The following is a 12,854-nucleotide window of genomic DNA, read 5'->3' as shown; positions in this document are numbered from 1 at the left end:
GCAAATTGACATACGTACTATTCTGTTTCTCATGGATGGTGAGAAGAAAGTGCTCTCGTCATTAATAAGGTACAGCTCCTGCTTGTCCTTGCTGAACGGTGCTGTGAAATAATCCGGTTCAGGGTGCATCACCTTCTCAGGGAGCCTGAGCGGTGCAAGCATACAGTCCAGGGGGTTCTCCACCGTTGAGGGAATATCATTTTCCTTGATGGGAACTTTAATGTTCAGCACTTCTGCATATGTGATCAGAACCTCCCATGGGGCATGGATCTTCACAAAATAAATCTTGCCATCTTCAGATTCCTGCCCCAGGAAAGTTAAATCAGACATCAGACTAAACTGTATTTTATTGCAAGATTTATGAGAACAGTTCTTATACAAAATTTATTGCCTTTTACATATTTTTGAAAGCTTTAAAAAAAAAAAAAAAGGACGGGGCAATAGGGGGACTTTTTGTGTATATATATTTTTTTTTTTTTTTTAACTGAAAAGCTTATCCGAATGGTTGGCTGTTCATAAAGATAATCTTTGCGCTACTAAAAGCTTGCAAAAGCTTTTCAAACTACATTAATCTTGTACACTGAGGCCTGAATACTCTCATTACGCTCCGAGCGCATTGGAAACACAAGGGTTTGCCACGCAGGGCTGGCCACTTGGCAGCCCACATGTCCTGCAGGCCACCCTGCTGGACTGTAAAGCTGTTCTCTTTCCTGGAGGTGGCAGCTTTCAGACGGCAGAGTAGAGCATACAAGACGCCTTACAAAAAGGAGTTACCAGCCAGAGCTAAGATCTGTTACAGCCTCGCAGCTATAGTAAGGAATAACCTTACCACAGGCCTCACCCAACGGTATATGTTGTTCTAGCGTTCCTCTGCATACACAGGAGAAAATGGCATCAGAAGGTATTTTTAGCATGTTGCTCAATGAATCCCCATCTACGGCTGTTACAGAGTCTGAACTTCATCAAGAATTATTTTCCCCCACTCAGTCTCCGGCAGAACAAAGCATGCTGATTGAATAAATCAGCATCCCGTGTTCTCCAGTTCTTAAACAAAAGAGTAACACTACTCAAACAACGTCAAGTTGTTACATCAGGGTCCTTCCTCATAATTACAACGTGCAGTGGACGTATGCTAATCCATTCACTGACTTCCAAATATGTTACTAGTTGTTAGGTGGGATTAAATCTAGCTGTAAGCATACTTCCCATTTACATGGGTTTAAACGAAGTCACAGATATTTTGGAACTGATTTCTTTTTGTTATGAAATCAAAAGCCATCACTCCTTCCTGAATCAAAATTCTTTGCTTCTACAATTCTTGTGAACGTATCTGGAAAAATAATGCAAATAAGCACATTAAGCTTTCACCTAAATTAGTCACATTCCACTGAAATCTGCTAGCATAATTTAAATTTTTTCTCAAAGAAACAAAGTGGTATATATTAATTAATAATTTGCAGGTCTATTTCTTTGGTCCTAATTTTTCTCTCTTTTTTTTTTTTTTTTACCTTCTTGTCTTCTGTTTCTAGTTCCAAACCAGCTTTTTGCAGATTGCTCTCAAATTCTCTTCTTCTTTCCTGAAAAGAAATAAACACACTTCATTAACTCATGAAGTTAGCAACTAACTGATCACTTACTGATGACTTCACTGAGTTTCACTCCTCCTCACTGCCCTGATAACAACCCCTTAATGCTATGTGACCTTTGTAAAAGAAAGCAGACCAACAGACAAAAATCCAGCCGATGCATACCAGGCCACTTCTGAGTGAAGGCCAGCCTAGTGACTGCAACACATCAGGAATTGCACTGACTAGCAACAGGAAACCTATTTGTTAGGAATAGGCTCAAAAACTGTGCAACCTTGTTAACCAGAGAAGTAAATGAAGTCATGCGGCTTGAGCATTTTTGGCTCTTCCGGAGGGTGGTGTGTGCGGTGTGTTATTGTTCAAGTTTAGCTATATTTCTAAGAGAATGTTAGAACTAGATGAAAAGAGAAATTCTGGAAGCGTGTGGAAGACTGATCGTTTATAGTGACATCTATTTACCAGTTTAACTATCAAGCTTGATACAGATGTTCAAGTACTGATGACAGACAATTCAAAGAGTATACTTCACAAACAACATAACTGTAAAACTAGATAAGACTAACAAATCATCACGTGTAAGCTTACATATGCTTAGCTTGCATAAAGTCAGTGTGGACTTCATGCAGAAATAAACAAACCTGCCTGTGGCAGTGCAGGATGGCTGCATGACCTCTGACTTTGAGGCTTTTCTTGAAGTTCTGTATTTTGCCAAGCAATTCCTAGGTGGTGTCTTTAGGTAAGAACATTTTCTTCCCCTCCTTCTCTGTAGAATTTTTGCTCCTATTGAGAGACTGAATTAATTTCCTTTTAATCACATAAACCTTGCTGAAGAACTGCCAGGATAACTACAAGTTAAGCTAAATACTGAGCCCTAGCCTCTTCAGAACGCACTAGCTAGACTACCGATTTATTTCTAGCTAAAACCTGCAATGCTGTGTGATGTTTTCTCTATTGAAAGGTCTTAAATGACATTTTTCAAACACACTTAAAAAACCCCAGAACACCATAGTTTTCAGCCAATTTCCTTTTCCTGCATATCTGTGAGAAGCAGGCTACCCTATTTGCATTTCAGTTTGCATAAACTACTCAGATAAATGAATACAAAGAATAGCTTTAACGGCCCTCAAATCTATGTTAAGATGTATCCATACATTTTCTTGTTTTAGCAGCCTTGCATTTTTATCTGTCACATCTGATTTTACCAAATATTATTAGATATTATATCAGACACTGACCTAGATAAACTTAAAAATATGATAATTCCCGAGTTCTAGCACATGCTGGGGGCAAATGCTATTCCATGCACTATTTTTTAATTCATGTATCTCAAAAACCTGCCTACACGCACCTGTATAAACTCACCAGAGAACTCGTTCGCTGACCTGCTGATCTAATAGAGAACAATCCAACTACAAGGTGATTTATGATACATTTGAAAGTGCTATATTAAAGCTGACATTCCAGCCTGGTATCTGAAGCTACGCGCTACTCTGGATTACACTTTCTCCAAACAAAGCACATTGGCATGCGTTCTTTTCCCCAGCAAACCCTGGAGAAGAGCCAAGTGAGTCAGCTCAGAGGCTCTCTGCCACCAGAGACACCAGCCAGCTCCTCCTCCAGCTGTGCAGCTTAATAACAGACAGAGTCAAAGGTCTGGCCCCATCTTACTGATCTTTCCTTACTATACACTTAGTGTGATAAATTGCAGTGCTCTAACAGAAATTACACTCTTTTTACCACCTTGCTCTCTTCCCATAAGTCACCTTCTCCGAAACCCATGTCAATGTACTGAACTTTCCAGTCATTTGAAACAACCGTCTTCAAAAGGAAATCAGTTCACTGCAAAAAAAACCCAAAACAGTGCTCCCCTATCTTCTCGCCAAATACTGGATTTCTTCATGTTGCCATCAAAGGCTTAAAATGGACAAAATGTACCCTTGGACCAGTGCTGTTTTGTTTTAATATGTACTTGTAAGAATTTTAAGCTTACTGTCCCAAACCTAAAAAGCTAGACCTGGTGCATCTATTTGTGACTCTGCTATAGATGCCACTCTGCAGTCACAGAGGGAAGCAACATAAGTAATCACATTACAGAAGACCAGCAGCAGTAGGCTTCCTCACGTTTTGTTTAAGTAGTGTTCTTAAGCCTCTCCAAACCATCTGTAAAAGAATGAAACCACATTTTCTGAGACCACTGTGGCCTATATAGGAGAGAGATCAGTAGATCATTCACCTCTCCAAACACCGCTGTAGATATCCCACACACTTAGACAGAGTAACTTTACCATCTAACGTATGCTTGGCTGTAATGAACCATCCCAATAAAATTAACAAAGCAAGATCCAAAGTCCAGCGGTACTAATATGCCCAATGCAGATGCAACACTGCATGATTAGGTACCTAAGGAAGACAGAAAACTGTTATAAACCTGTTTCTTGATAACAATGCTGTTACTGCTAGTAACGACAATCAATAAATAGGAGAATAAAATAATTTTAAGTTTACAACATACTATTCTTTAATCAAATTCCTTCTCCTTGCTTTTCTCTTTCCTTTAGGGAGCGCGCACCAAGCTTAGAAAAGCCTTTTATGTATCAGGATGCTCAGGCTTACTTTTAACTGCAGTCACGTGCAGGATATTGGGAAATAAATATGGCCTTTAGGAACTATCACATGCTACTGTAAAGCGTACAAGAACTCTGCCCTTAGCTGTACCCTGAGAAAACACAATTCACTGCACAGGACTAACACAGATGGGCTCAGATTAAGCTCAGGCTGCCCACGCCGCTCCCTGGCAAGAACATTTCAGGCAAGGTGGTGCCTGTTTAGGAAAAGCCCCTTGTCGTCTCATCCGCCTGCAGCCACGAGAGCGGGAGGCTGACGAGACGGATGAGATAACCGGCCCTGCCGCAGCACCGCAGGGACTGCTCACATGGCTTGGGAGGATGCTCTGCACGCCCTCCACAGCACGAGAGACAGCAAACACCTTTCTTCTGCAAGTACCAGCCAGGCTTCTGTAACGCAGCAAGGAGAGGTGCCCAGTGTGGCTTAAGCCCAGTTTTCAGCTGCTCCTGCAGAGCCGGGGATGCGGCTTCTCCCAGTTGGCAGCCTAACAGTGCAGCAGGAACAACAAGCATCTGATTTTTTGCTGCCCCTGGCTCCCTAACTTTGGGCTATCTGGTGCCTGTGAGAAAGCAGAAGTTTCTGTCTGAGATGATGAAAAGTGGGAAAGGACTAGATAAAATTTCTTTCCCTATCTCCATGCCCCACTGGGGACGGGAGGACTTTGCTTCCAGTAAATATAGGAACAAGTTACTTTGCACAGAGATCCAAGAGTCCTAATGCTCTGGAATTTCTTGTAGAAGAAATACACTTATGGACAAATAAAGATCATGTCCTGGTCACACCTGAATAATCTCTTAGAGAGTTTTAGAAATTATGTTTATTTTTCCACATTCACATGCGTTTCATATATCAGTGAAATATTTCCACTTATCTGCTAGAGGCTTTCAGGAAAAAATATAAAGTATTGTCTCACAAAAATGTAATCCTCCTTTTTCTTTAGAGAGACTTTTTAGTTAGGATTTATTCATGTAGCTTATAGAAGGCAAGTTCAATACAGAGTTTGCGCTGCAAAGTTTCTGGGAAACATCAAAGTTGTTAATGCATTTGTTCTGCACGAAGCTAGAAAAGATGAACAGACCGCCTCTTACATCTGTATCCGGCCTGTGTTAAAACACACAAAGAAGTTATTCATCTCCTTCTTAGAAATGCAGAATAAAGCTGTTTCCTTGAGACAAGGAAACAAACCCGTTTGTCACAACTGTTATTCTCTTCCCATGAACGCTTCTATTCTTAGCTGTTACATTTTGCTGTATCATTGTAGTACAGAAATTCACATTTCTTTCCTGCGATGACTGTACAATAGCAAGTACAGTATATCAGACAAATTCCAAAGGCTGCAGTGCATCACTATTTAAATCTTGTTCCCACACAGACAACAGCACAGTACTTCTGTGCTAAGAAGTCTGCATTAATTTATGGGCATATTCATGTTATAAAGGTCTATGCTGGACAAAAATATAGGGCAAATTTAATTTTCTTAGCAGATTCCCTAAGAACCATGTAAAAACTCACACACCGTAACACTGATATCTTCATGCCTGTCTGTTCTGTGATGGCAGAGCTAACCTACAGAGCCACAGACCAAACGCCTCCTTCCATGGGGCCATAAACTCTTTTGCAAGTAGCAGACAAATACAGAATTAAATCTCACGAAACTTGATGCAGATGTTCTACTCTTTTGTAACAGAGAGATGTTTCTTCCTAGCTAAGTGCATTTTTACTTCAAAGAGGAACTTCAGTATTAGCTACTAGCTCTTGGGTTCTTCCCCATGTCAATCCTTCAGTCAATAATGACACGCATGTACATGGCCTCTGCTCTGGCAAAGATTCCTGCCACCCTCTAATGACCTATAAACCAATGAGAAGGAAATTGCTGCACACAATATGAACGAGTGCCTAGACTGAGCATCTGGCTCGTTTTCCTTCCCACTTGAAACATTACCTAAATAGTCTCCATTTCTTCCCTCATGTTATTTGAGTATGACTAATGGAAAAGTTTATTTTAAGGCTTGCTTTCACATATTTTGCATGGATATCTTTTTCTTCTCTCTACACTGATTGGTCTCCTCTTCCTTCTTTATTAAAATGTATTTTGCTTTATGGTAGAAGGAGGAACGTAGCTAGGATTACAGCCTGACACAGAGCCAGTGTGGATTTGAAAAAGTATGCCTTCATATAAACCTATGGTACCAGCTATAATATAACCCTTGGTCTCCTAAGCAAATCTCCCAAACGTGGCTAGCTGAGGAAAGCAGACTCTGAGATGCTTAAGATGGGAAAAGCATCAGAGATGATGACAGGCATTTTTGCTTTTTTTAAGGTAACAAGTATATGATGCAGGAGCCGTGTTCTACACCGGACCGTATCTGCATATAGGCAGCATAAGTCCTTAATGAAAACATTATTTCCTTCATAAAAGAATGTAAGCAGTAAACAATTTTTTGAACAGTCCAATTGTGCAGTTTTGTTCAAAGGAAATTATAATTTTTAATTATGAAACACTTTAATATGACAAGATATAGATGAGAAGCATTCTTTACTTCACAGACCTTTAGTTTTGATCATGATTTTGTCATAAGCTTCCATATAATTAGTTTTCTTCAGAAAGCCTTATCTTTCAGAATAATGTGATTACATGAGAATGAAGTCTTTTTTGGTTTGGTTTTTTTGGTGGGTTTTTTTTTTTTTAGAACAAACTGTGGGGATGTGTATTGGAAAGACTAGTTTGCAAATGTAACCTCTCCTGGTCAGAAAGAAGGCAGTGAATAAAGAGAAAACAAAATAATCAAAATCCCCGTAATTATTATTTTTTAAACACTATGCTTATATGGAATTTATTGTTTGTGTTGACTGCATCTCACAGTACCGGATTTTTTAAATAGCCTGAATTTATGTATTAGTCAAGTTAGACCTCAAGTGTCAGTCTGAGCAAGGAACAAATACATGTCATTTACTGATTCAGTCTGACCTACTGCTACCATTCAGGCAACCGGGTCTTGCTGGGAAGTTCAGGGATGATCACTGACGAGCATTTTAGAGAAAGCCTGTACGTCATGCTCTGTTACATAGGAGGTCTCTTTTCAAAGCCACTTTAAATATTCTTCCAGAAGAACCGACACATGTAAAGAGCTAGTCAAGCACACAGAAGAGCTCAGAGAGGAGCTTTGTGTTTATTTTGCTTAGAGTATAGAAAAAAAAAAAAAGTCTTAAAAGGAAAATCACATGGATTCTTGGATCTAAGAATCCATTTCTGCTCTAACTGAAGTCAAAGGATGGGGAGGAAAAAAATTTATAGTTACATCTCATTTGGATAAAGCTTTGCTTATTTAGAAGAAACCTCCTTCATTTAACTATTTACAGATAGCTTCACCAAAGCCACAGCTAACTATAAGACTGTTAAATGAAGAAAGCAAAATAATTTGGATTACTTGGCATTGATTGTATAATATACTGACCAGCCTAAGTAATGGAGAGTGATCAATTCAGTAAATAAAGCCCCAAAAATCTAATTGGGTCATAATGCACAACAGTGAATTACACAGAAATTCAGTACATGGAATGGCTTTTTATGCAGCTATCAAGTTTTTAGCTAAATCCAATTCCAGCTGAGTGTAGTTATTTGAAAGGCTTAGTAATTGATATTCTGGTTATGACAGATAAGAATTCAGAGGACCTCAAAAAGACAAACTTACCAACTTTTTTTCCCATTCCTTATTAAGATCATCCACATAGGAGAGAACAAAATCAATTCTCCTGACACCGTCCCTGAAGAAAATAGAATCTTTGCTCTGATGTCTTTTATCAATCTGTGGAAGATATAGGCATATGATTAAAAAAAACCAAGCATTGCCGTTGCTCTAAAATATAACAGAAGACAAAGAAGTTCCCCCAAATTGCCTCAATTCTTCAGTTTCTTCATAGCTGAAGATATACTTGCACAAGTTTTAACAAGGGCTACATCCAGTTAAAATAATTTCAAGATTAACTGCTTATATGCACAAACACTACATGTAAATAACTGGTATATGAAGAATAAATATATGTTAGTATTTACAATAACCTGTGAACAATGCTACCATTTATTCTTTCACAGTCTTTACAATGTGTCATAAATGATCAAGACAAGTGTTATTTGACAGCATGGGTTTTCTTCTGCAGTTAGTCAGAATGCCACTCTATATAAAAGCCAGCTAAGGCACTGCTCATTGACTTGAAGCAAGTAGCAAAAAGTAAATTCCATGCATTGTATTCTACATAACAAGATTCACTAAACCAACCACCACAGAGAAATATGGCCCAGCTATGACTACATATGAAAATGCACACAAATGATACAGGGGTTACATTTCAAAATTGAGTATTTACTTTCTTGCGGGGAGGGAAATCTAATAAAATGTATCAATGCAACAGGGTAATTAGTATTCCAATTGATCTATTAACAGTCATCTTTTCATTTATCAGCCAGAATGTCGTAATAACAACATTCATCTTCTTCACTGATTAGGCTACAGTAATTAACGTTAAGCAAAAAAAGACTATTACCTCACTCTCCTAGGGAAGTTAGCATAATATTAGGTAATATTATTTATTACCATATCAATATTCAGCTCTACCAAATTGTTTGCAAGACTAGAGGTTCATACAGCACAGTGCTCTCCATAGAAGCTAACACTCTGGTCTAAATTTACCTCCATGCTAAGGAAGGTTGTTGGTTTTTTTTAACCACACCCATCAGCAAAATTGTATTTATATAGGACTGAATTGGGTTTTTATTTTATTAGAGTAGGAACAAAAAAAAAAGAGTAATTCAAAGGGATATGTCTCTGTCTTCTCCCTCTTAAGCCATGCAAGGATGCACGCAAAATAAATTCTGTGCTTTCTCAGAGAACTTTATAACTGTGAACCTTGCTCCCAGTTAACAAAAGGCATCACACAGTGAAGCATGTTATTACTGCAGCCATCCAAGCTACTTGCAATATCATTCATCACTGTTTTACCCTGAGACGTCGCTTCAGGAACAGATTATATCTCCTTCCACTCTGCCGGAATAACCAACAAGTAGTTAGCAATCCCACTGTTCCTCTCCAAGACCCAAACCAACTGCTTCGAGCACATACCCCCCAGCTACAGCTAGTGAGAAATCTGTGTCCTTAAGAAAGCCAAGAAAAGCTTCCAACTATTAGGAAAACACAAGTATTCCTAAACAGTATGAGTATAATGTCTTTTTTATTAAAGGCAAAACTGTGCTGGCATTAATTTTTATTATAAACTCAGGTATTTTAAAATAATGACTCCTAAATTGCTAATTGCCATCATTTGGCTACTTAAGCAGATTTTAAAAAAAGGAACAATGAGAAAGTTTCTTTAAATGCAACGCAAAGGCAACAAAACAAGCACAGGCTAATGAATAGAGCATGCAAGTTTCTGTTACGCTCATGTCAGGTTGGACCCACTGGGACATAAAAAGATGAATTGCAACTATGTCATTCCAGAGCTGACAAAACCACAAGCAATAATATCTGCATACTCCGGGACATGTGTTTATCTTCAAGAGGTTCAAATTTAATAATAATAATAATAACAACAACAATAATAATAATAATAAAAATTCCTATTATTCCATAGCTTTATACAATTTTATGCCTCTTCACTAGATACCCTGGTAACTGCTGAAACCAGACAGTAGCCTACTTGGACTATCCATGCATTCCTCAGAATTCCTGTATTTCTGAAGCTATCCTAGCCTTTGGGGAGGTACAAAACACTTGGTTGTTTTTGTTGTTCCTCTTCTTGAGAAATATTTACAGCAGATCAATTAACATAGACTACTTTGTAAGAACTGAAATCAGGACATGCTACCTCCAAAAATGCTTTTGCTTTCAAATGCAGTACATAATCATTAGGACTAAAAGGCTCACAAAAATCATGGAATCCAATAGAAGAAAAGAAAAGAAACAGCATTTTCCTATTCTATTTTGTGCTTACAGGTTTGGGGGGTTTTGTAAATATAATTGTGACTACAAACAAATTGCAACTGTTTAGATGTTAATTTGATTAGTGTATAGAACCACACCGACATCTTAATAGTATCAACAGTACTCTAATTATTCAGCATTACAGTAAGTGAACCCCAAAGTGCAGTCTAACAACTTACAATGTTGGGAACCAGCCTAAAAACAGACCGCCCCAACCACCAATTTGAAAAAATAGAGATTGTGCAAGCACAGACATTGTCCTAGTGATTTAACAAAATCCATATACACAAAGAAAGAAAGAAAGAAAAAAAAATCAATAATATTTACTTCAAAAAAAGCTCCTGCCAAAGGAGTGTCCCAAATTCTTTGGGTAGCATAGTTATAATTAGATCATTCCATACGACTGAAGTAATATTTTATCTTTAGTGCCATCAAAGTTTGCTCATTTTCTAAAATGTATTAGAATCCTGCTTAGTCATTAAAGGTCTGACTATCAATTATAAGAGGATGCAGTAGTCATCGTTGGATCTGCTTTGAGAAGGGGAATACTTATCACTTCTCTCTCCTTCTGTACATAGGATTATTCATCACGGATAGTGACAGGCCTACTTATTAAACCCATAAATTATTCCTTTCCATTTTGCTGCATTTGGATTTCACAAGAAGAACAAGATCAGTCTTGCATATTCATGCAATTCTGTGCATAAATGTGCACTTACAGGTTTAAAATATATATAAAAAGTTGGTAATTTGCATTGGTTGCATCAGTGAATCATAAAACATTATGGATTAGTATACTTTATTTCTTAACAGCTCTTTCCAGAACTGTATTCAAATTAATTGATCTTCGACAACCTACAGTTATTAAATGAAGTTACAGCTCATCAGAGCAGATACTCTGTGACGTGTACCTTCTGGAATACAAGTAACCAAATTAATATTTCCCAATGCAGCACAGTGAGGAAGCAGAAGCTTTTGAGTAATACCCAATGAGGAATTACAGAAGAGACGGAGCCAGTCTCTTCCCTGAGGCATCTGGCGAGAACACAAGAGGCAACAGGCACAAGTTGCAACAAAGGAAATTCCTACTGGATGCGAGGGTGCGGTTGAGCAGGAACAGGTACAACAGGTTGCCCAGAGAGACTGCGTAACCTCCATCCTCAGAGATCACACAGCTTGACCAAGCAAGGCCCTGACTCAGCAACCTGATCCAAGTTTGAAGTCAGCCTTGCCTCCAGTAGGAAACTGGTCAAGGAGACCTCCAGAGGTCCCTTCCAGTCCAAGTCACTGTACGATTCTATGAAATGGTGCTACCGCAAGTGTTTAGCATTTACCAGTGCTTCCAAAAGTTGGATAAACCCATCAGCTACAAGGCAAGTTCACAAAAACTACTTGTTCAAAACCAAGTACTACCTTCCTATTTTCCTGTAGTAACTTTCCAGTCTTAATAGTCTAATTAACTCTCTAAGTGACTTCATAGCCTGCGGACAGATCTGCTAACTGAACGCTCTAACAGCCTATCATAAGGCGCTAAATTTTTCACATAGCTACATAAATGTAAACTTACTGGATTCATATGGAATTATATTAATATTCCTAGTTGTGCTGTAATCAATAACGTCTGCCCAGACATCCAGCGGAGGTGAGGGTATCGGACCACGTTCAACCCAACAACCCTCCAAGTACCTGGACTTGCAGTCCTCACGTTAGACACAACCTAAAGCCCTGCAGTAGGAAATCCTGACTCAAACAGCACAGGTTACAGGAAAGACCCAAGATCTCAGCATGGAAATTAATAAAGCATAGCTCAAGATGAAGTAAGGCTGTAACACCCCCCGTTCAGTCTGCCCAAACTGGTTTGGGCACAGCTGGTAAATGCTGGCTGGTGGTCTCACACGACGTTCACATCCATCAAATCCAGGGCCAAAGCACACAAGCCGGTCACCGCGAACAGGAGAGGGGAAGGCGAGCTGCTGGATGTGGCACCAACCACTAAACACCGTAACAGAAAGTGCTTCAGAGAAACGACTTTGGACTGAAGCTGAGGGAGGGAGACCGAGGTAAACATTTCGTGGCCTTGCTCACCCACCAAAGCACACAGACAGCTGACCTCGGTCAGCACAGTCCGCTAGCCCTCGGTGGTTTAGCAATATCACAGTACCTGAAAGGCAAATACATTTTTCAGATTATACCTGAATGATTTAATACTGTATATTCTCACAGGACTCGCAGGGATTTCTATTTCTGGTCATCTACCTAACAGGAAATTTATGTCCCTACAGGCCGCTTAGCACAGCTCTCTCCTTGTAGGCAACGGAGCTTCCTCCAAATACACCTTGCTACTAAATATCCTAGCCCTCTCCGTGTCCGTAATTCAAAAACAGAGGAATCTGACTTAGAGCAATGCTTTTCAGATTAATATTCAGTCAGAAAACTGCAAGTTTCTTTGGGGCCTACATTCAGAAATGGCCTTCCCAACTCCAGTTCCCCAGACTTCAAGGTTTCACAAGCATCCACCTCACGGAGCTGGGGCTGCAGGTTCAGACCTCAGCCGCCTTCCCCTTCTGCTTTTTGTATTTCAGAGTGGGAAGGTAGCTTAGAGCGGCAATTTCAGTAATAAAGCAGTAACCAACACTAATCTGAGATGGAAGAACCCAATACATTAGCT

The 12,854-nt window shown here is 39.2% G+C and overlaps 1 protein-coding gene across 2 annotated transcripts in view; it reads right to left on the bottom strand.

Moving 5' to 3' along the window:
- The window catches only part of ANO5 (anoctamin 5), a 61,045-nt gene that overhangs the window by 24,759 nt on the left and 23,432 nt on the right, over window positions 1-12,854 (bottom strand). For both annotated transcript variants that reach the window (XM_010563711.1, XM_010563712.1), the window contains 3 exons: window positions 7,904-8,017; window positions 1,509-1,577; window positions 19-303 (listed from right to left, as the gene is read on the bottom strand). In XM_010563711.1, the coding sequence (XP_010562013.1) occupies window positions 19-303; window positions 1,509-1,577; window positions 7,904-8,017 (468 nt within the window). The remainder of the gene's footprint in view (window positions 1-18; window positions 304-1,508; window positions 1,578-7,903; window positions 8,018-12,854) is intronic.

The sequence above is a fragment of the Haliaeetus leucocephalus genome, unplaced genomic scaffold, assembly GCF_000737465.1.
Source record: "Haliaeetus leucocephalus isolate CR32 unplaced genomic scaffold, Haliaeetus_leucocephalus-4.0 Scaffold173, whole genome shotgun sequence".
NCBI classification, from domain to species: domain Eukaryota; kingdom Metazoa; phylum Chordata; class Aves; order Accipitriformes; family Accipitridae; genus Haliaeetus; species Haliaeetus leucocephalus.
This window is presented reverse-complemented; position numbering and strand designations above follow the sequence as displayed.